The sequence below is a fragment of the Gastrolobium bilobum genome, unplaced genomic scaffold (assembly GCF_033153095.1).
Source record: "Gastrolobium bilobum isolate Gb01-03AN ecotype WA unplaced genomic scaffold, APGP_CSIRO_Gbil_v1 utg1099, whole genome shotgun sequence".
In the NCBI taxonomy this organism is placed as follows: domain Eukaryota; kingdom Viridiplantae; phylum Streptophyta; class Magnoliopsida; order Fabales; family Fabaceae; genus Gastrolobium; species Gastrolobium bilobum.
In genome coordinates, this window is record NW_026897765.1 from 163,079 (window position 1) to 186,960 (window position 23,882).

The window sequence follows — 23,882 nt, forward strand, 5'->3', positions numbered from 1 at the left end:
AATTTTCTAACTTTGAGGGTTCTGCCTACACCTGTGGTAGGAGAAAGTTTAAGAAAGACATGTTCTCCTTCTTCAAAAGACAAAGGTTTTCGCCTGTTATCAACATAATTTTTCTGTCTGCTTTGTGCCTTTTCAAGGTTTTCCTTTATCATTTGAATTTGTCTCGAGGTTTCTTGGACTAATTCCGGACCCAATAACTGTTTTTCCCCTTTTTCATACCAACACACTGGAGATCTACACTTTCTTCCATAGAGCGCTTCATATGGAGCCATTCCAATACTAGAGTGGTAACTATTATTATAAGCAAACTCTATTAATGGCATATATCTAACCCAACTACCTCCTTATTCAAGGATGCAAGCTCTTAGCATATCCTCTAAAGTCTGAATGGTTCTCTCAGTTTGACCATCAGTCTGAGGATGATATGTTGTACTAAGTCTTAACTTAGTTCCAAAGGCTTGCTGTAAACATCCCCAAAATCTAGAAGTAAATCTAGGGTCTTTATCTGACACAATACTTAGAGGTACCCCATGAAGTTTGACAATTTCTTTTATATATAGTTGGGCTAACCTCTCAATAGAATATTGAGCCCTAATTGGTAGAAAATGAGCAGATTTGGTTAATCGATCAATGATTACCCAAATTGCATCGTATCCCTCTTGGGTTTTTGGTAAACCCATCACAAAATCAGTGGCTACACTTTTCCACTTCGATTCTGGTATGTCTAATGGTTGAAGTAATCCTGAAGGCTTTTGATGTTCAATTTTTACTTTTTGACAAACTAGACATTTTGAAACGTACTCAGCAATATCCTTTTTCATTCCTGGCCACCAAAATAACTTTTTCAAATCTTGATACATTTTGGTGGAGCCAGGGTGAACTGTAAACTTACTGCTATGTGCCTCATTCAAAACTTCTTTCATTAATTCTTCCTTCTTAGGTACAACAATCCTTCCTTGAAATTTCACCAAATCATCCTCCCCTTTGGTAAATCCTTAATGTTTCAAAGATTTTTCTAAACTAGAATCTTCCTGTTGAGCTATTCTAATTTTATCTATCAACTCATTATCTATTTTTATTTCACTAATACCTAAACTTCGAGGCAATACAGTCACAGATAATTTCATATCTCTAAATTTTTCCAACAACTCCATTTCTTTGATCATTAAATGTGACATGTGAAGAGATTTTATGCTTAAAGCATCAGCTACCACATTAGCTTTTCCTGGATGGTATTTAAGTTCAAAATCATAGTCTTTCAAAAATTCCATCCACCTTCTTTGCCTCATATTCAATTCTTTTTGGTCAAATAAATATTTAAGACTCTTATGATCACTAAAAACCTCAAACTTGACTCCATATAAATAATGCCTCCAAATTTTAAGGGCAAAAACTACTGCGGCTAATTCTAAATCATGAGTTGGATAATTTTCCTCATATGGTCTCAATTGTCTTGATGCATAAGCTACAACTTTTCTTTCTTGCATTAAGACACATCCTAATCCCTTCTTAGATGCATCACTGTAAATTTCAAATTTTCCTAAAGGATCAAGGATTATTAAAATTGGTGCAGATGTTAATTTATTCTTCAAATCTTGAAAACAATCTTCACATTCTTGTGTCCAAACAAAAGGAACTCCTTTTCTAGTTAACCTAGTTAAAGGTAACACTAGTTGTGAAAATCCCTTAATAAATCTTCTGTAATATCCTGCCAATCCTAGAAAACTCCTAATCTCAATGATAGTCTTAGGTCTCTCCCAGTGTATTACAGCCTCAATTTTACTAGGATCAACTGTCACTTCTTCTTTTGAAATAACATGCCCTAAAAACTTAACTTCTTCCATCCAGAATTCACATTTTGAAAGTTTGGCATACAATTGCTTATCTTTCAAAATTTGTAATACTATCCTTAAATGCTCCTTATGCTCTTCTTTATTCCTAGAATATATTAAAATATCATCTATAAACACCACTACAAATTGATCTAGGTAAGGTCTAAAAATTCTATTCATATAATCCATAAATACTGCTGGAGCATTTGTCAACCCGAAAGGCATTATCAGATATTCATAATGTCCATACCTAGTCCTAAAGGCTGTTTTTGGAATATCTTCAGTCTTAATTCTAATCTGGTGATATCCTGACCTCAAATCTATTTTAGAAAATATTGTGGCTCTTCTCAGTTGATCTAAAAGGTCAACTACCCGAGGCAAAGGATATTTATTTTTTATGGTAACTTTGATTAGTTGCCTATAATCCACACACAACCTCATACTTCCATCCTTTTTCTTGACAAAGAGTACTGGTGCTCCCCAAGGAGACACACTTGGTCTGATGAATTGTTTTGATAGCAGTTTCTCTAATTGTTTCTTTAGTTCAACAAGCTCTATAGGTGACATCCTATAGGGTGCAATAGAAATTGGCCCTACTCCAGGTATTAGGTCAATGGAAAATTCAATTTCTCTATTTGGGGGTAAACTTGGAATTTCATCCGAAAAAACCTCTGAGTATTCAGAGACAATAGGGATACTGTTTGCATCAGGTTTAGCCTTTGCTTCTGAAAGATTAAAGAGAACATACCCTTGTGCTCCATCTAACAAATTTTTCCTAAGTTGGGAAGTTGACAAGAATAAAAATTCATTTGGTAATTCTGACTCTTTTGTGAAAATTATCTTTTTATTATGACAATCAATGACCACACAGTTTGCAGACAACCAATTCATACGAAGGACTACATCAATGCCAATCATAGGCAAACAAACTAAATCTATTTTAAACTCTTTCCCTTCAATTTGAAGAGGACAATTTTTACAGACTTGAAATGTGGTAATTTTCTCTCCAGTAGGAAGAAAGATTTCAAGATAAGAGGATAAAATGGATATTGGTAACTTTAACTTTTGAGTAGAAGATAAAGATATGAAAGAATGAGTAGCCCCATAATCAAACAGTACAGTTATAAGAGAATCTTGTATTAGACCAACCCCTTGAACCAAATTTGAAGTTTGAGCCGCTTCCTGACCACCAAGAGTGAAAACTCTTCCTCTGGTTGCAGGTTGAGTTGATGAATTCTGACCTTAATTCTGAGGACACTGCCTCAGCATATGTCCAGGCTTTCCACACTTAAAGCATACACCTCTTCCTGCTAGGCATTCTCCAGCATGATTCTTTTTGCATTTTGGACATACCTGAATCTGAGAATTCATCTGTCCTATATTCTTCCTTCCTCTGTTGTTAACAAAGTTATTCCCTGAGTTTTGTGCGTGTGAAAATCTCCCTTTGTTGTTGTCATCGTTCTTTCTCCGGCTTGAAACTCTGTCTTTCTCTCTTCCCTCCTCAGCTTCCTTCATGCTTGCTTCAATGTCTCTGCACCTATTTATTAATGATGAGAAATTCCTGATTTGATGTCCTATTATCATACTTTTTAGTTCAGGTTTTAGTCCATATGCAAATTTAGTTGTCAGCCATTCTTCATTAGGTTGATTTTGTATATAATTAGAATATCTGGATAATTCCTCAAATTTTGCCACATATTCTCCAACAGTTATGTTCCCTTGTTTCAGTTCAAGGAATTCTATTTCTTTTCTGTTTCTTATACTCTGAGGAAATTATTTTTCTAAAAAGGCATCTTTAAAGATTGTCCAAGTAATCTCTGTTCCTTGGCTTTGGAAATATCTTTTGGTATTTGTCCACCAATGCTCTGCTTCTCCAATCAACAAGTATGTGGAAAAATTTACACGATGAGTATTAGGACAGTCCATTACTAGGAATATTTTCTCAAGTTCTTTCACCCATTCCATGGCTGCCTCAGGGTTATAGTCTCCACAAAAAGTGGAAGGTTTATGCTTACGAAATTCAATGAGTCCTTTATAATCAGAATTAAGTCCTCCCTGAGTATCTGCAGTTCTAGGTCCATTCTCACTTTCAGAGTTATGGGTGTGTTTTCGGATCACACGATCCTCCCTCAACTCCTGAATAATTTGTTGATTAGTCACCGTTTGTTCTCTAAGAGCTTCTGCCACTCGTGTAAATGCATCTGTTACTGGGTTAATTTCTGGTTCAGAAGTTGAAGAAGATACTTGCCTTGTACCTGCCGTAGATCTACATATATTGTTTTATGATAGTAAGTTGATCAGGCTCATTAAAATAACTCAAAATATGCATGATCTATGACAAAATACCAAGCAACTATAATAGTTTAGGTCTTTTATTTATCTGAACCGTTGCTCTGATACCATAAAATGTAATATCCTCTTAGTAAATAAATATATTTAGAAATAATAATAAATAACCAAAATAAATGAGAAAATAAATCTAGAAAGATTAACTGGAAACACTAACATCCTTCATTTATTACACATGGATGTAAGTTAGTACAAATATCTTACATTCCAAATATTTTACATCGGTTCCACACATATGTTACACTCCTACTACATCATGTTACACTGTTTATTCATCACATACTTCTCAATCTAGTCTAGCCTATAGGTATAGGACTCCACACTGTCTGCATGGAGTATAGCTGCTGCTCCTTGGTTTCCAACTGTTATGTAAAATTCTCAATGATCGTCATAAAAATAAATATTCACAGTCCATCCTTCTCCAGAAAAAGATAAGTTAGGCATGATGATTTTCTGGAAAGGTTAGCACAAAATAAAACAATGTGAGATAATTCTCAGTAATATTGTGATGTTTGAACTATAACCATTTCCAGCCATAATAATGGAAAATATCAATCTCCCAAGTTAGTTTATAACTGAAATAATAATAATAATAATAATAATAAATAATGTAATATTTAACTGAAGCCAATTTAATTCCCAATTTTGTGGGTCTCCTACTTGTGAAAAAAATTATGATATGGCGGAGCTCAAGCCATGATAAGGCGTCCCTTATCCTAACTATCTGATCCCAAACTTTTGAGAATCAATTCACAGTAGTAGCGTACAGTTAAAATTTACACATCCTTTTATTATTTATTTGGTACCAAATAATTTGTTGTATCTTACTACTAAGAAAAATTTAAAATTTAATGAATATCCTAGTAACATAAGAGGTAAAACAGAATTAAAAGAAAGATTAAGGTAAGAATATAGATGCAATAACATTTAATAAGAGAAGAAATAAAAATATTTTGGCAGAATAACAGCATTACAATTTTCTAAAGATAAATAAATAAAAATATAACTAAAAGGAAGAAAATAGAGAGAAAGTTTTACTCTCTCAATACTACCTTTTCTCTATTATGCCTTCGTCTTCTCCTTCTTCTTCTTTTTTCGTATACTCTCCTCTCTCTATAATTTCTCCTCTTCGTAACTTTTCTTCTTTACTGACCAAATGAAAATAACATTGGATGGCTACCTTTATATATATCCATATTGCAGGCTGAGTCATTAGATTCTCTTTTTTTTCATTTATTTATTTTTTTAATTCTCTTACATCATTAACCTTGCATCAGGGAAGTTACATCATCTTTATTGAAAATTTTTGCAATTGTGGCTTGGAGGGGGTGTTCCACGTGGCCCCCTCCTTGCCATGTACTATTCTTTTTTTTTTTTTTAAATATACATTAATAAAAATATTATACATAAAATATACAATTATTTTAACTTGTCTTAAACACTTTTATTTTATTATATTTTATTTTAGTTTATTTTATTTTTAAGATACATAAGATATAGTATACATATAAATATTATAATTCAAGAATAATATACACCCTAAAGTTATTTTAATTTAGTTTTAAATTGTTTGTGACCTAATAAAAATATTTGTTCTTAGTAGCTCATAGATTGTTCCAAAAATAATTAATTTATTATTATTATTATTATTTTATTTTATGTTATTTTATTTTATTATTTTTTACTTATTTATTTTATTCGATTATTACATTTTTCCTGAATGAGAATTGACATTTTCCAAATTAAACATCTAATTTAGCTCTTAACCCCCCATCCTCCCCTAAGCAAGAAAAGGGAAAAACTATATCAATAAGAGTCTCGAGGCCAGTTTTGGTTCCCTGAAAATGCTTGCGGTATATGTCAACGGCCATGGCATGTGACAATATCATGTTGTGCATAGCAATAAGAGGTTCAATGTTGCGATCTTGGCAAGTATACTAATCGTTTCAAGTAATAAAAATGTGAGTAGAGTATCGTCTCACGAGGATTAAGGCACCAAGTACTATTATAATTATTCCCTTTAATTTGGACAATTCAATTTGGTTGTTGAAAATAATTGTTGATTTAAAATAAAAGAAGAACGAAAAGTAATTGCAAGAACAATCTAAAACATGCAAGAACGATTGAAGAACAATATACGAATTATAATAAAGAACTATAGCTAGGGCACACTTCACCTTTGATCCCCCTTATTAATCTGAATTAATTCTTATAATGAATTATCTCAATGGTTCAGACAATTCATCTTCTTTAAATTAATTGGTTAAACCCTAATGTCTTAGGGCCTCTTTGGTGTGACGTATAAGGCATGATAGTATAAGCTTATACTATACGTTATGACATTTTCAGTTATTTGGTGTGACTACCGTATAGTATAAACTTATACAGCATAATCCCTTAATACATCAAAATGATGTATAACTTAATCCGGCCTAAAGGTGAGGGATAAGACCTGATAAGAGATTGATGTATTAACATCGTTGACCAATGCAATTCTCAAAAATTAATATATTATTTTAATATTAATCTATTAAAATAAAATTTATTTTTCAATATATTAATTTTTAAAATATTGAATATTTTTAATTTTATAAAAATTAATTTATATTTTGGACCCACTGATCAATAAATTTTTATAAAAATTAATATCATATGACATTTTTTGAAGAATTATATAAATTCTTTATATTTTTATTAAAAATATTTATTTTTATCATATATAGTTATACAATGCATTACCAAATACTAGATGATATTATCTTATACAATATATTATTTTATACAATACTGTGCCAAACGCTTAATAGTATTAAAATTCAATCAGGTCTTATACAATCAGGCCTTATACTATCAGGTCTTATACTATCAGGGCTTATCCTATAATATGCACCAAACATGCCCTTAGTGTATTTAACCCTTAAACCCAATTAAAATTCTAATGTCTTAATAATCCTTATTGAATTAAGCATTAAGTTCAATGAATTACGAAGTCTGCGATTCTTACAAGCCTATGTCTAGATCATGCATAAATTGTTATTTTACCCCAGTCAGAATTAAAACCTCAATATGTCTATTGTGAGCTCTAACCAATGATGCACGGACACGGACACGGGACACGAGACACGACACGACACGACACGTTAATTCTAAAAAATGCTAAATTCTGACACGTTGGGACACGTTTTGATATTAAATAATATTTTTAATATATATAATATAGTTTACATTTAATACATATAACAACTGACAATAACTCATATACTAATCAAATATTCAAATTTCATAACATAATTATAAAAAAAAATAGAACATCCCAAGAGTGTAAAATGTAGAAAAATAGAAAAATTATTTTACTTATGATTACACAGTTCAATTAATTTTTATTTTTTTTGTATTAAGTAATTGAATTACTTTTAATTATTAAAGTTTTAGCGAAAATTCATGCATGTTCCCACAACAAAATTTTATTTGAATAATACGTTTAGTGATCTTCATTAGCTGAGAGAAGGTAATATTTACAAACTTTTTTATTATAAATATTATATCTATATATATTTATATTTATTAAAAATGCATTTTAAAAAAGTCCTTTTTTTTAGACAACTCCCTTATTCTTTTAAATTAAGTGTTATGCTCTCGAAATAGTGCAGGATAATTATTTATCGTGCAACTAGTGAATAACCTTTCAGATTTTAGCTGACCTTTGATTTCTAAAATAATAGCTGGTGGGCTTTGATTTCTAAAATAAAAAAACCAAAACCAGATCTTTTCCTCTCTTCAACTTATTTATCGGTACCTCTCTCTCTCCAACTTCCCAAAACCAGATCCGAACACCACCACCTTTTCCTCTTCCATTTCCCTTTCATTTTCTCTCCATCTTCAACGTGAAGAAGCGTTCTTTTCTTTGCTGATGAGATCTTCCACAATGGCCAGATCCGACCCTTCTTCTCAGTTTTCCTTCATAATAGCGACGCCGTTTCACTTCTTCCACCGACGCTGAAGAAGATTCCGGCAAGAGCTGAACCCGCGAAGCAACCGCAGTGACAGCACTTGAGCCAGTACTGAGGTCCGACGACGAAGAGAAGAACAGTGTTCGAACTCGTCCTTATGTAGTTTTTAATTTTTATTAAATATTTTTTTAATTGTAATTTTATTTTTATTTTACAAAAAAAAATCAAAACGTGTCCACATCGTTGACTGCGTGTCGGATTCGGTCAAATTCGCGTGTCCCACTAGTCAACGTCTCCCAAAAAGTTGACTGTGTGTCGCACGCGTGTCCTAGCGTGTCCGAACGTGTCGGTGTCCGACACGTGTCAGACACGCAAATTTCTTCAAGAATCGTGTGTCCGTGTTTCAGAGGCTCTAACTCTTAAAACCCTATACGAGTGATCAGTTCTAATAAGGATATAGAATTTTCATTCAAGGTAAAATAAAACTAATTGAAATAAAAGAATTATAGACACAATTCAAATACCAAAGGGGTTCACATCAGATCTGTTACCCTAACTACAAAAGAAAACTAGCCAGACATAGCTGGCTTAAACAAAATAAAGAAGTAAAAAGAATTCATTAAGACGAAGAAAAAGAAGGAGAAGAAGAAGAATCAAAGGTCTTCAGTCTACAATTTCTCTGAAATCTTGATCTCCAGCATATGCCTCCAAGAATTCCCTTAATTTCTTGATCTCTCCAAAAGTCTCCGGTCAAAGATTACCAATAAGGGTTTACATTCATTTTTTATAACTAAATGTCAAATTGCCCAAATCTTCATCAAATCTTGGTGTAGAATCCTCCTTAAAATATAATTTGATATCTATTTAAAATAGTCACGTGCTTCCCGCACTACTACGCAGGAAATATAACAAAGACATCTGAATCTCGCACTACTAGTGCGGAACTCAGGCTTGTAGCGCACAACACTGTGTTTTGAGGGACTTCTCGTGCTACTAGCGCGAATCTCGCGCTTGTAGCGCGACATTTCTATGTTGAAAAACTTTCTGGCGCTGATAGCGTCATTCTCGCACTTGTAGCGCGGAAACACTACCCTTTGCTTTCTTTTGTGCTTTTGAATGAATTCTTTCCTAGTACTTTTTTCTACAAAAACACCAGAAATTCAGTGAGAGAAGATCTGAGCATGGTTTCTTAACTTTATAACAAATATAAGCTTTTTTCTTTCAAAATGGATTAAATGCTTGCTCTTTTTAATTTAGAAAACTATATATGCAGGAGGAATAACATTCAACATCAAAGTTACCTGCATAACAATTTCCAAAAGGTGGTGAACAATGACCTGGTGGGAATTTTCCCCTTAAATATGATGTATCTGCTTCTATGTTTGGCTGATTGTTGGTAGTCCAGTACTTAACCTTGTCTCCGAAGCTCTTAAAATAAATCTCAGAGAAATGAACAAAATCTCTCCTAAAAAGAAAGCATAAAGCTTGTCTTAAAATTTCACAACTCAGAATAATCGAAAGGACAATTCATTCGAAATACTCAAAGGATAAGAGCAGAGGATTTACTGTATTAGGGGACTAAGCCAACCACCATATTTGTCTTCAAGTTCTTGTGGGATGTCATGATGCTTTATGGTCACAAAAGGCTGAATCCCTGGATTATGCACACCATGTCAAAAAGTTAAATCCATGAATAATCATGTCATCATGTGTGAATTCCACACATATTATATTACAACATTTGGCTTTCTTCAAATCAGAATTAAATGTAGAATGTCACTTAACATTTCCTTAAGATATTGTCTATAATATTATTGTAGAACATAATCCCATTTGTATTAACGTCCGCAAATATTCCACCTGTGTTACAGTTCATAAAGACAATGTTAAGCAGAAAATTAGAAGGATATATTACTCCAAGAGAATGCATCAACTCTATGTCTTCCTGTTCAAGTCAATAATTAAGATAGTGAACAACAACAAATTTTTGGAACAACTAATATAGTTTTTTGAACCATAGTAGCGGTGATAATGGTCGTCTGCTATGTCTCCATTCTCATTATTTCTGATATTTCCTGAAAATTTTTCAACATAATATAGTTTTCTTGCTACATGTTTCCCAAACAAGTGTATTTTAACAGAACAAGTTAGTTGCAATGAAATCACCATATATATACCTAGTATATGACTGAAGACATCCCAGTTGGTTAGACCCTTACCATCTTCAAGCCACGCACCTTCAATCTTTTCATAAACCATTAAGCAGAAACAACACATGAAAAAATTTGAGATGGGATTAACTCTTATATATATACCTGGTATATGACTGAAGACATCCCAGTTGGTTAGATTCGTGACACTGATGTTGTCACGTTAGTGCTATATTTAGTATTTTTTTTCAGTACACGCTATATTTCGTTTTTCGTTGCTAATGTGCGTGAATCACGGATTTGTTACTCACGGGTTTTGTTACTGTTTTCACTTCACAATTGCTTTCTGTGAATGGTCGACTTTAGGGAATTTCACATTTGGAATTATTAAAGACAATTTCACTTTCCTATGTTTTGATTTTCGTGAAATTGGTAAATTACATGAAGTGTGCTACTGTTATTACTGTAATTCCATCTTAGCGTGATTTTAGCGTTACTTTTATTAGTTAAGATTGGGCCTCAGATTTTAGAATCTGGACCCTTGTGTCATTTGAAATTTTATTGGTAATCAAAATTTGCAATGGGAATTGAACCCATAATCAACTATATAACTAGATTGTATTTTGCCAACTAAACTAATAACAATTTTATGTTATGTATTTGAATGATTTATTATTATATATATTAATTCATGCCACCTTATATATGTAATATTAAGATGATTAATATTAATATTGGTTAATTATTTAATATTATTATTTATGGTTATGCAATAATATAATAGAGAATATTTAGTGATTTATATTATTTAATTAATTAAAGCTTATTCACGGCAATTTTAATTATTTAAATTATAGGTTAAAAACTTCTAGATCACGCAAGGTAGATAATATTATCTGTAATTAGTCATATATAATAATATAATAACTATCATTTCACATGAATTTCTATTATAATTTTATATGATTAATTAGGATAAAATATTAAATTATATTTTTGATTTACTAACAAGGATTAGAAAATATAATTTGACAAATAGATAATATTGAATTTGTATGAAAAATAGAAAAGATCCAACTGACTCTGTGTGATAAAAATATCATGGTATTAGGGGTAGGTGGAAAACAGGAAAGTATGATAATATGAGAGTGTTTATAAAGTTCATTATTGAATAATTTGAAATTTCAAGAAAGACATTAGCCAGTGAATTAGTCATCGACTTGTTTCTGATACTAAATCAATAAATCACTTTGAATTATTAATTCAATGGATTAACCTAAATTTATATAAAAATATATAATATATAGAAATGGAAGTGATAAGACAAATATAGTATTATAGTTTAATGATTAGCATAGATAAAAATTGGAGAAGTTCAATTGATATTTTTGAACAGAAATTCACGTCCCTCTTGGTCTAACAAAAATTAGCTTAGTTTAACTTCCGAAAATTGTGCCTGGGCCTAATTAATGACTCACGCCAAGTTGACTTATGAGGGGTTTTTTCCTTCCCAGTGCATGCACAATTGAACATGCATAGCTTAACCGTGTGTACATTGTTGATTTCTGAAATCCATCTTGCTTATTGTTATGACTTCGGTAAATGCACCGATCATAATTGTAATAAAAGTGTACGTGAGTATGAGATTGTTTCCACAAGAATTAAGTTTTAATCACTAGTTCACTATTCGCGCTTTATTTGAACAAACAATTATAAGAAACTTTGAATTTAAAATAAAGATTGATCAAGAGCATAAGAATTCAGAAATAAAATACAAGCAATTAAAAAGAAAAGTGTTTTCGATAATTAAGAAAAAACATAGTTAGAGTTTCGATTTTCTCTAATCTCCTCTTTACGCTATGAATTAAACAATCAAGAACCCGCTCCTAATATAATGCCAATCAATTCTTTCTAATTTAATTAAGGCTCAATCCCTTATTACCCTATTCTATGTGATCTTGAAAGAATCCTAGTTCCCCGGTTGTTCCTAAAGAAAACATGCATTAAGATCAAAAATCTAAAGATTGCACAATTACCTTATGTCTATTCATAGATCACAAGGATTATGATGAATTTATCCGATCAGGGTTTGTAACACCCTGTAGTACTCCGGTTGTTAACATCATGATATTATAGCTTACACAACGCAAGATTTTATTTAAAGATTAATAAAACGTCTCGTAAAAATACGAATAAACTTTTTCCAAAATATTTTCTGAAAACATTTCTAAAAAACGTTCACATGAAATACTGTGAAAGCGTAAATCTAAACATACAACTACTAATTAATCCCATTAACTAGTATTAGTGGTCATTGATTAACCGGATATGACAACAAGTGTCATTCCTGCCAGAGTCTCACGGATAGCATAACGGCTGTTTAACGGATAACTGAGAGATAAGAATCTCACACACAAGTACACCTGATAGACATAATTATATAACAGACAGCTTGCAAGTCCCACACGGATTGCAATCCGCATCTAGGGTCAGTACATACATAATGGCTCTGTGCCCAAATTAATAAATCCATGCATCATGTCTATATGTCCTCATCATATGCATCTAACATAACTTGTAACAATTACAGACATAATCCAGAAGCTCAATTAATAACAATCTTGAGCATTATTGCATACAGCATATAGTCTCAAAATAAACTAACTAGGCATGTCTAAACACTACACATGCCACATAACAATGAAACCACATAAAATAAACATCAGTCACAATCCACTAATCCATAGCTCGGCCCTTGCCCTTAGACTGCACACTGCTACCATGGGTACCTGAAATGATGTCCTCAAAAAGAGGTGAGATAACAACATCTCAGTAAGCTCAAGGTTATTAGAGAATCCTCTAATCCCCTGAGCTCACTTCCTGCATGACAAGTCAGATATAAAGCATATAATACAGGCATACAACATAAACATAGCATCATCATATCATCCTTATGTAACCCCAGGGTCAAAGCCATAGACGGTTACACATGTGTGACTCCAGGGTCAAGCCATAGACAGTCAACACAACCTTAGTATGAAATAGCTCTCAGAGTCAAGTCATAGGCAGCCTACATACCATGATCACTGGCCAGGATTCTCATAACATATATCATCAGTGCATCATCATAACATCAAGAATCATATAACATCTATATGAATGTGAAAGAATGCACATATACGTTATACCACATACTTTCATACAATACAACTATAATGCCCACCATCATGGTGGGGCCACAAGAGAGAGGAGCAACCAGAACTAGGAGCTTACCTCACTGAACTTATCACAAGCCCAACTCCAACAGTAAAACACGTATGCTCCAATAAATCCTCAAGTGCCAAGTCCTTTAGGCAAACCTAGAGCAGGAATCATTTACATCATTAATACTCAATCACTTAATGATTCCACATTTCATTCTTACATGCAAATAATATGCTCATTACAAGTCTAGACCATTTATTACTTAATTACATGTTTTTAGTGAATAATGAATTGTTCCCTAAACTCACAAACAACACAATCACAATATGTTTGTACAATAAATACTCATTAATATTCATTGTCTAAGGTTCCATTAAGTGATTAGGGCTTTCCAACTTGTTTTAGGTGATTTCATGCAATTTCTGCAGGAGGTATTCGAATACTCCTCGATGAGTATTCGAATACTCCAAGTCTTCAGAAAGTATCCGAATACTTTCACTTAAGTATCCAAATACCACAAGGTATCCGAATACTTTTCACACTGTATCCGAATATATACCACAAGGTATTTGAATACAATACCCTCAGTATCCGAATACTATACAGTATTCGAATACTTCCTCACTGGTATCCGAATACTTTTCTTCCCAGAAAAGTATCCCAATAGTCCTTCAAGGAGTATTCGATTACTGCTGGTGAGTATTCGAATACTACACGAAAAGTATTCGAATACTTATCAGACAGAATGTAGAAATTCGAGCTGTCTTCTGCATAAATCCGTTTTTAAGGGTCCTAAAGCGATTTGGAGTCCAATGACTCCGTAAACAGATGTTCATTAACATATTTTAGACTTAGATTCTCAGTCCTTAACTCAAATGGTTCAAGTTTCACTTTTTAATGGATTAAACAAGCTAAAATCATGAAAATACAAAAGAGGTGGTCATAGTATACCTCCAAGGCTCAAAACTCTGAAAATGGAACACACTAGGAGTCCTCTACACAGCACTATGATTCTGCCACTTCAAAGCTACGAAAACGCACTTCAAGCTTGGACCTTTCTCTACCAAAATGACACCTTGAAGTACCAAAGTGCCAAGAATATGACTCCCTTCCCTAAACTCAGAAACACATCACTAAAACCCCACAAACAGCAGCTTGCCTTCTCAGAAAAGTGATCTTCCTCACACCCCCAAGGTTGCTCTCAAGTGTCTATGAGGCTAGAAGTGAAGAATTCATCATAAAAATGATGTCTTGAGGGATTTTATGAAGAAAAGGAAATGGCTTGGTGAAGGAGAAGGTGCCTGCCTCAAGAAGCTCAGAAAACTCATGCAAGGTGTATGATTTCTGACCTAGGATCATGTGCAAATGAGTATTTATAGTCTCATTAACTCAAACGACACTGTATTAGCATTAATAACTACGCTTATCATTTTAATCTCAAAATTGGGATTCTGAACCTAGTCATTTTTCTAAGATTTATCATATTTTTATTTTATTTTTCGCAGCATTTTGCCGGTACGCTCTTTTATGTAGCCAATATCAGTTTTAACACCAGTTCTCATTATTTTGACCTGAAACTTGTTATGCTAGTCCTATATATTATTCTAGTGACATATACATACTTTTCATAATTTTTCGGGACACTTCATCGATACGCATTTATACCTTGGAGCAGAATCGGTATCTGCACTTTTCGTCAGAAAAGTGACTTTCCACATTATTAATCACTTACTATAATTATTTAAGCCTTCTCATAATTATTAGGGTCAATTATGAAATTATCTCATTAATCTAACAATTTATTAATTAAATTCCTAAATTACCGGTGCGGGTTCTTACAGCTCCGATTCGAGAACAGTTAGGAGCCCTACAAATCGAGAATGAGGAAACTTTAAAGCAATATGCTCAAAGATGGAGGACTCTCGCAGCACAAGTTCGACAACCATTGATAATATCAGAAGTATGTTCTTACTTCATAGGGACTTTGGGGCCTCTTCATGTTGAGTCAATGGCTGGCGTTGTATACCAAGACTTTGCTGACCTTATAGCTGCCGGAGAAAGGATTGAAATTTTGGCTAAAGCTAGAAAGTTATCCACAGAGAGTACAACCGATCCAACGAATGAAAGTTTGGAATGAATCACGTGGAGTTCAATACAATATCTGATGAGATTGCTCTGAAGTTATTGTTTAGTTGTACTATTTTGAACTTATGTTTATTTCCTTGATACATCATCTGAAATGAGTATTTGCATTTTGTTTCCTCTTCTCTCTTATTTTTGTTTCCATTCTTAACCTTTGCTTCAAATCCAATTGCTCATCCATGTTCTCATATCTTTTACCTTATTGTCTTCATATTAAATTTCTTCTTAAAAAAAAATCTCAAACCTTACAAAAGCTTTGCCACAGTACAAAAAAAAAATTATAGTGTGATCTCTTGAAGAAATAAACCTTGAATTTGATAAGCTAATAGATGCAATCAAATGAGCACAAGAAGATGATTGCGCTACTAAATCATCATAACTTAACTCCAAACAATTATCAGATGAACGGTGCATTTGAAGTAGCGTGCGAAGATATCAGAAAAGCATATCAAGGATTGGTAGCAAATGCTCCCGCATATCTTATGAGCAGTACCACTCTCCGTGGTCAACATTATAGACATTTGTCTAGACCAATCAATATTGACAGAAATAATAGATTTCAAAAAATATAAGGAAAAAAGGGAAAATGAATAAACAAAACAAAGAAGCCTGTTAGACCATAATTCAGATGAACGGTCTGAGCAAAATTCAGGGCATACAAAGAAAAAGAAAAAGAAAACCTGTTAGGCTGAAAACCTGAAAGGGCGGTCTAAGCAAAAATAAGGGCAAAATAGACGTGTATTCTTAGGAAACTCTTGAAGAAGACACAGGGAAGAACTTTATTTCAACGTTACACTCGGGAAAAATTACTAAGATCGATCGAACAAGAATGTGATGATGAATGTAGCAACAGATACATTGGTTGAGTCGTCAAGAAGTCACACAAAATTAATTTGGTGAAAATTCAAGAATTAATACTGGGGCAAATTTTTGTGTTTCTCTCATAATCTTTCCTCTACTATCCCCTTTATAACACCTCACAATTTAAAATCAGTAATTAAAATATTAAGTGAGCAATCAAGTGATGGATTAGTGAAAATCCTAAAGATTAGGCCAAAATACAAAGAAAGGGCAAAACGGTAATTAGCCAACACACAACCTTAGGAAGATAAAAAGTGAGTAGAAGGTCTCAGATGATAGAAATAACCCTGGAAATGGAATCATAACTAAAAATTGAGTGGACAGGCAAGTTTCAGAAAAATCAGTGATGTTTTTCGCGGGTAAAAATATCGCGATACGATTGCACCGTAAAACGTGCCAGTGGAGTTTTGAGCTCTAGGTTTCAAATATAAGTTAAAAATGTTCTATAGAGCTAGGAAATATGATTTCTGATAATATTTGATGAAATTAAGTCAGTTTGGGGAAGCGTGCCAACGGCGCGCGTAATAGCTTAAAACAGTGTTTTCTCCGAACGACCGGAAACTTCCGGATTCATCTGATCAAGTTTAATTAAAGGAGAATAGTTAATGTTAAAAATTAGAGTTTCTAATTAGGTTGTGAATTTACGGACGTTTAGTGGAATCGTAGAGGAATTCAGAGGAGTTTTAAATCGCGTGAGGTGGCGTGGGGCCCACCCCACTTAAAATCCACTTATCCACCTCATCACCACTATTCATCATCACCCTCTTTCTTCCCCTTCAGCTGAACCCACGCCCTCCCCCTCTCTTTCTCCCCATTTTTCTTTCAAACTTTCTCCCTCCATCAACCACTCAAATCCTTACCAAATCCAACAATGTTTAACTTGAAATTTGTTGGAAATTGTCTTCTAAAGCCATTGGTGGCCTTGTTAAACCGTGAAAGTGAGTGGATTTTGAGATCCTTCCCTCACAAGGCCGCAGCTCACATTGGAGATAGGGTGTTCATGGAGCTTTTGAATGCTCCAATGGTGGAGTATGTGTAGGAGGAGCCCATTGCCTAGCCTTTGAGTGAGTTTCTACACCCTTTTATTGGTTGATTCTTATGATTGAGTTTTGAAAACCTAAAGCTTTGATTGATGATATGTTGTGTTAGAGAGCTCAATTAAAAAATGTGTATTAGATGATAATGCCTTAGAATGATGTATTAAAGCTAGAATTGCAATGAAAATTTTAGGTGAAAAATGTTGAATTTTAACTTAGAAGAATTTGGTGATCATGACTTTGGACTTTTGAATTTTGTGTTGAGGCTTTGTTTGGTAAATTTTGGTATGATAATATGATGATATAATAGATTGTGTGAGGGTTGGAGTGATTAAAATTGAATGGAAACCCCTTGGAGTGTCATAGGACACAATTCGACCCTTTGAGGAAAAATGAGTGAATTGATGTTGAAAAATGATTTAGATGATGATTTGTATAGTTATATGTACTTAGATGGGTTGTGTGGTGGTTGGAAAGTGTTAGAATCAATGGAAAAATAATAACTTGTGTTAGGGACCTAAATGAACCTAGAGTGGTTTATTACGCAAAACGATGAGTAAAAGACGTAAAACGTAAAAACGGCACTTGAATTGGCCTTATGGCAACCTAAGGATGGGTAACAAAATGAGAAAGAAAACTTAGAAAAATAAATCTCCAATTAACGCTACCAAGGCCGAACCACTAAGGAGGGTGGGGAGGATTTTGCGGTTTTCGCGTTCTGATGTAATTCGACGCGAAAATGACGAAACGGCACTTGAATTGGCCTCTTGACAACCTAATGAGGCGTAACAAAATGAGAAAGAAAATTTAGAAAAATAAATCTCAAATTAACACTAGTTTGGCCGAACCTTCAAGGAGGAAAGGGAGGATTTTGTGATTTTGGTGTTTTGATGCTATTTGACGTGTACTGATGGTTGTACGTGATTGTATAGGTTGTCGTACGTCGACCTGAATCCCGAATCTTGAATCATTGAGTTGCCCTTGGTCCTGGACCAAGTGGATTGAGGTAAGTAATTGGTTCAATGCATGGATAATTGTAAATTAGCATGTATTGTTTGAATTGTGAGTGATTGGGAATGTCCTCTATTTAGGCATTTTGCTGTGTACCAAGTTGAGGAATAAGCAGCTGCGGAGCTAGTGAGAAAAATATCTAAGGTAACCTCTTAGTACTGGGGCTTGTTCCTCTTTTCTGTTCCACCTTGCCAGTTGATGGCAACAGTAAGAAGTGTGTATGAGTAGTGTAGAACAGCATTGGCATGCATGCATATATCACAGTGGGTACTGATGTACCGAGTCTCTGGCCAGTAGACTAGTTTCAGCCTGCGGGCAGTGCGGACTTCCACTGGATAGGTCTCCGAGAGGGAGTTCCAGTTGACCAAGGGTCGTGGTGTGTGATCAGGATAGGAGCACACTAGGAATGTCTCGGGTGTTATGGATGGAATGGGTACCTTGGTTGTGGTTATTTGAACACACCTTGGATGAGACCCATAGGCTTATATATGCCCAGGGCGTGCGTGGTATTGGTAGCTACCATCTCGTATCGTCGTATTTTGTATTCCGATATCCCCCCAGTTTCTCTAAATCCCTTGCTATATCCTGTTTTCAAAGTGGTTGTTTTATTCTACTTATATGCATCGAAGTGAACCATTGGGCGGAGTTTTCTCTAGAACCTCTGGGTTACTGAGATATATTCGTATATCTCACCCCGTCTCGGGGCATTTATTTCAGGAGGTAGCAGTGGAGCCGGAGCAGCGGGCAAGAGGCCCGCAGAGTGAGCAGTGGAGTGCTTAGCCTTTTGCATTTTGTTGGTCGTGTGGCCTAGGCTAGACTTAGGGCATGAACATCTCATATGTATGTAGTATGAGCTTCATTAGCATATTTGTTCATGCCATTTTGCCTAAGTCTAGTAGTTTATGTTATTTGGTTTATGTTGTTATTTGTATTTAAGTTGTAATATTGGAAGATTGTAAGTTAAAGTTGAAGTTTTAATTTGTAACTTGTAAAGCAAATATTGTAATTGTACTCGATTCATGACATGATATGATGGAAGGGCTTTAGGCCTATTTTAGGTTATGAGTACTTGTATGATGAAATATGCATGAAATTGGAATTAGTGATTGAAACTATGTATGGATTTAAAGTAAGCTATTGTTGTAATAAATATAAACTGGATTGGGTTGTAAGTGCCCCAAGGCGTTGTTGGTCCTTGTGTGTGCCACCCATTGGATTATTAGGTACATTTGAGGTATTAGTGAGCTTGTAAAATTTGGGGATATAAGGAAAAACAAAGGAAACTCTGGCGAATTTTCAGTAGAATTGGCAAATTTTAGGTAAACTTCGGGAGAGCATATCTCCCTCCACAGATGTTCGATAGGGACGTGCCATACGCCATTTTGAAGCTTGAGATGTACCCTATATGGTGTTAAAATATGACCCAGTTCTGGGTTGTACGCAGCCCTGTGGAATTTATTGAGTTAGGACTATCCAGGGGCCTCTGATGCAGGGGCTGCTCTGGCCAGTTTTTGGGAATTTTATTCCCGCTTCGTATCTCAGTCAAATTGAGTGTGTGATACAAAGAAATGAAGTTAGATATGTCTAGTTTGTAGGATGAAAATTTGAGAGCAAATGGATGAGTGGATTGTGTGCAGTAATTCGAGAAGTGTGAGTGGTTTTGAGCTGTTTTGGGATTGGTTGGCTGTTTTGCTTGTCCAACTTCAAACGGTGATAACCGGAGCAAATGAGCTCCGATTAAAGCATGTGATAGCTTATTAGAAAGGGAATTAAGTAAGAAAAAAATATGAGGAGAAGGTCTGGTTGTGAGCGATGTGTTCGCAGAAAATTAATTAGTGAACCATGTTCAAGAAGGTAAAAGCGTAAAATTGAGTAATAGGCTAAGTGGGTTTATGGGAACCCCTTAGTAACTTATAATAAGTAAAGTGAGTTGTAAAAGGTAGTTGAATAAATATTCTGCAAGAGTTTACAGTTATGGTCACAGCGTTTAATTATTACGCCTTTTATTGTTTTAAATACTCGCGTAATAATCAGAAAAGGTTTACTCGCATTTTTATAAATGAATTGCTGTGATTGTAACTGCGCTTAATATCATATGAATGTTAACAATACCGGTACGTAACCGGCTGTTACACCCTTCCTCTTCCCTTTTTTCATAATTTCTATAATTTTCTTTCTCCTACCTTGTAATTGCATCATTCATGTCAAATACGTTCACTCTCTTTATGTTGGTTCATCAAAAATACTTCATCCACGAATATTGATAAAGTTTTGTCTCAAGCAAAATAAATTTATGTTCAAAAGTAACACTTAACATTTCTTTATGGTAGCAATCCTTTAGTTTTTGGGTTGGATCAAAAGAAATCTGGGCAACAAAAAAAAAGAAAAAAAAAAGAAAAAAAAAGAAAAAAGAAAAAAGCCCGTTAGGCTGAAAACCCAGAAGGGCGGCCTAGCAAAAGTTAGGGCATAAAAAAAAATTAGTCCACCTTGGTTATGTACTGGACAATTCACGTTCAGGTTTCAACTTATGGATGATTAGATAAAGCTTGTGGTCACTTTAGTCACTAAAACTGGGGCAAATTCAGGATTCGTGTGAGACACCAAGGTTTCTTAGTGAACAAAAAGGGAAAGAAAAAGAATGAGAAGAAAATAAAAGTAGGGAAATAAAGCAAAATTGAAGATGAAAAAAAAGGAGAAATAAGTGACATGGAAGGAAAAGAGATAATTGGGTCCAATGATTATGGTGTGAACAAAAGTTTGATTGGTCAGAGATTTTCCAAGTGGCCATTTCGTATGGATCTTTTCTTAAACAAAAAGAGAATTTAGTTCAATAACTCTAGTGTTAATAAAAAAAGTTTACTTAAAAAAAATAAAATATTTTCCATCATTCTTAGGCATTGTCCTTCTCATTCCTTATTGCATGTTAATCATCGCATTTTAATTTTTAAGCTCATATGCCATGCAATCATTTCAATTTAATTCCTAGGTTCATAGCCATTTACATTCATGTCATTTACTTCTAGCTCATAGGCTAATTACAATTTAGTTTTCTGACCTAGGTGCCATACAATTTACTTTTCTTATTTTGTTTATCAACCCATATCCAGTTGATTACAAACATTTACTTTTATGTCCGTTTGTCAATCTTTCTATCCAGTTGGTTACAAGCCTTTATATTTCTGTCTGTTTGTCAACCTATATCCAGTTGGTTGTATAATTCTCTTTATTTTCTTCTTGTCAACCCATATCCAGTTGGTTGCAGAAGTCTCTTTATTTTTCTTTTATCAACTCATATCCAGTTGGTTGCAAACATTTAATTTTTTGTCCCTTTGTGAACTCATATCCAGTTGGTTACAAACCTTTACTTTTCTTTTGTTAACCTATATCCAGTTGGTTGCATAAGTCTCTCTATTTTTCATTTGTCAACGCATATCAAGTTGGTTACAAAACCTTTCTTTTCAAGTTGTGAATCCTTATCCAGTTGGTTCTATATTTCCTTTTTCATACCCGGATAAATTCAAGCATTTAATTTTCAGGCTCAGAGGCCTTACATTCAAAATTCATGTCTTCTATTTTCGAGCTCAGAGGCTCACTGCATTTAATTTTTAGGTTGCATCTCACCCGCATATGTTTTATGTTGTTCTTGGACAAAATTAGGATTCATGTCTTTATTGTTTCTTACAACAATAACATGCCAATTGTGATTTGTCATATTACCTAGTAAGAAACAAATAAAGAGGGGCAACTGTGAACACTCAATTTTGTCCCAAATATTTAAAAATGACAAAAAATAAAAAATAAAAAATAAAAAGAGGGTTGTTCATTTTTGAGACCACCACACTGTTTCGGGTAGCAATTTTCCGAGAGATATTTCTCTCAATTGAACCGTTGGATCATTCTTAAATTTGGTCGGCATATTCCCATCATATGATACTTCAATTTGACCACATCGATTTTCAAGTAAGTCCTCTAGTATGAGATATGGTTGTCGGAAAATGGCTGTCCACATTGAAAAAAAAAAATAGTTTTTCTAAGAAGTCTCACATTGCTCACTTCTCATTCCTTCCTCCTCCCTTCCCTCTATATAAAGAGCCCATCCCCCTTCCTTCCAATACACACCCTTTGGAGAGAACCAAATAAAAAAAACACAAAAAGACTCTTCCAAGAGTTAAAAAGACACGTGGGCTTTATATTAAAGCTTGTGTCGTAGTAATAATTTTTAAAGATCCTTGGGCTTGGGATTAAAACCAAGCTAGTGTCAAAGTAAAATTTTCGTTTTTGAGTAGAATTAGGGAAATTTGTTAATTTGGCCGTGACAGCTTGTTAACTTATTTATCTGTGAGGATTAATTTAGCCGTGACAGCTTGTTAACCTCATAGTACATTTTTGGGGCATCAAGCTTGACGAGTTGAGGTTGTTCTCCACAACTTGGCTCTGTACTCCAAGTTTTGTCGTCTTTGAGGTAAGTCTGCTTACCTTCTCTTTTAGTTAATAATTATTTATTTTTGTATGCTTTTTTATGCTCTTTATTTGCTTTATTAGTTTATAATTGTTTATTTTTTATGCTCTTTATATGTTTTTTTTTTAATTTGTAATTGGCTATTTTTTGTATGTTTTCTTTATGCTCTTTATCTGTTTTATTAGAAATTTTCTTATAATTGTTTATTACTTTTGTATGTTCTTTATTTGTTTTATTAGAATTTTTCTCATGTAGTTTAGAAACTTAATTAGGGATTAATTTTTCCGTGACGACTTGTTAATCTCATAATTTTTTGGGTCATTTTGGTTGTGATAGCTTGGTGACCCAAGCTAGTTTTAAATTATTATTTTATATATAATTTATTTATTTTTTCTAATTAACGATTAGTTTAACCGTGATAGTTTGTTAATCTCGTAGTATTTTTGGGGTTATTTTAGTTGTGACAACTTGGTAATCCGAAGCCTTTAAAATAATTTTTTAAAAATTATTTTCAAAAATTAAAACCAACCAGTACACTAATAATTTTTAAGAACGACATAGCTTTGAATTCCTCACTGCACCTGAGGATACGTCGGAGTGGAACTCTTTCTGTCAAGCTAAAATAAAGTTTAATAAATTCTTTCTCTTCTTAATCATATTTATATTTTATGGGGAAAAACAAATATTTTTAAAAACTATTAATAATTCGCACAATTAATTTAAGGTAACCGTTTTAAAACGGATGTGTCAGGGGTGCACTGGAATTAAGTTTTCACCCTTCTTTGAGCATAATTAGACTCCTGAACCTTTGACCTATAATTTTATAGACATATTTGCATTAAAGAATTTTTCAATTTTTTCAAAGTAAATAAAAATTAATAGCCACT

General features: G+C 33.7%; 1 protein-coding gene across 1 annotated transcript; it reads right to left on the reverse strand.

The window, feature by feature from the left end:
- Positions 1 to 344: 344 nt before the first annotated feature.
- Positions 345 to 10,390, reverse strand: LOC133310020 (uncharacterized). The gene is made up of 9 exons (XM_061510907.1): positions 10,309 to 10,390; positions 10,147 to 10,206; positions 9,698 to 9,785; positions 9,433 to 9,596; positions 3,691 to 4,087; positions 3,186 to 3,369; positions 2,353 to 3,068; positions 1,212 to 2,124; positions 345 to 461 (listed from the first exon to the last, which is right to left on the reverse strand). The coding sequence occupies exons 1-9, from the start codon at positions 10,388 to 10,390 to the stop codon at positions 345 to 347; spliced, it is 2,721 nt and encodes a 906-aa protein (XP_061366891.1).
- Positions 10,391 to 23,882: the final 13,492 nt, after the last annotated feature.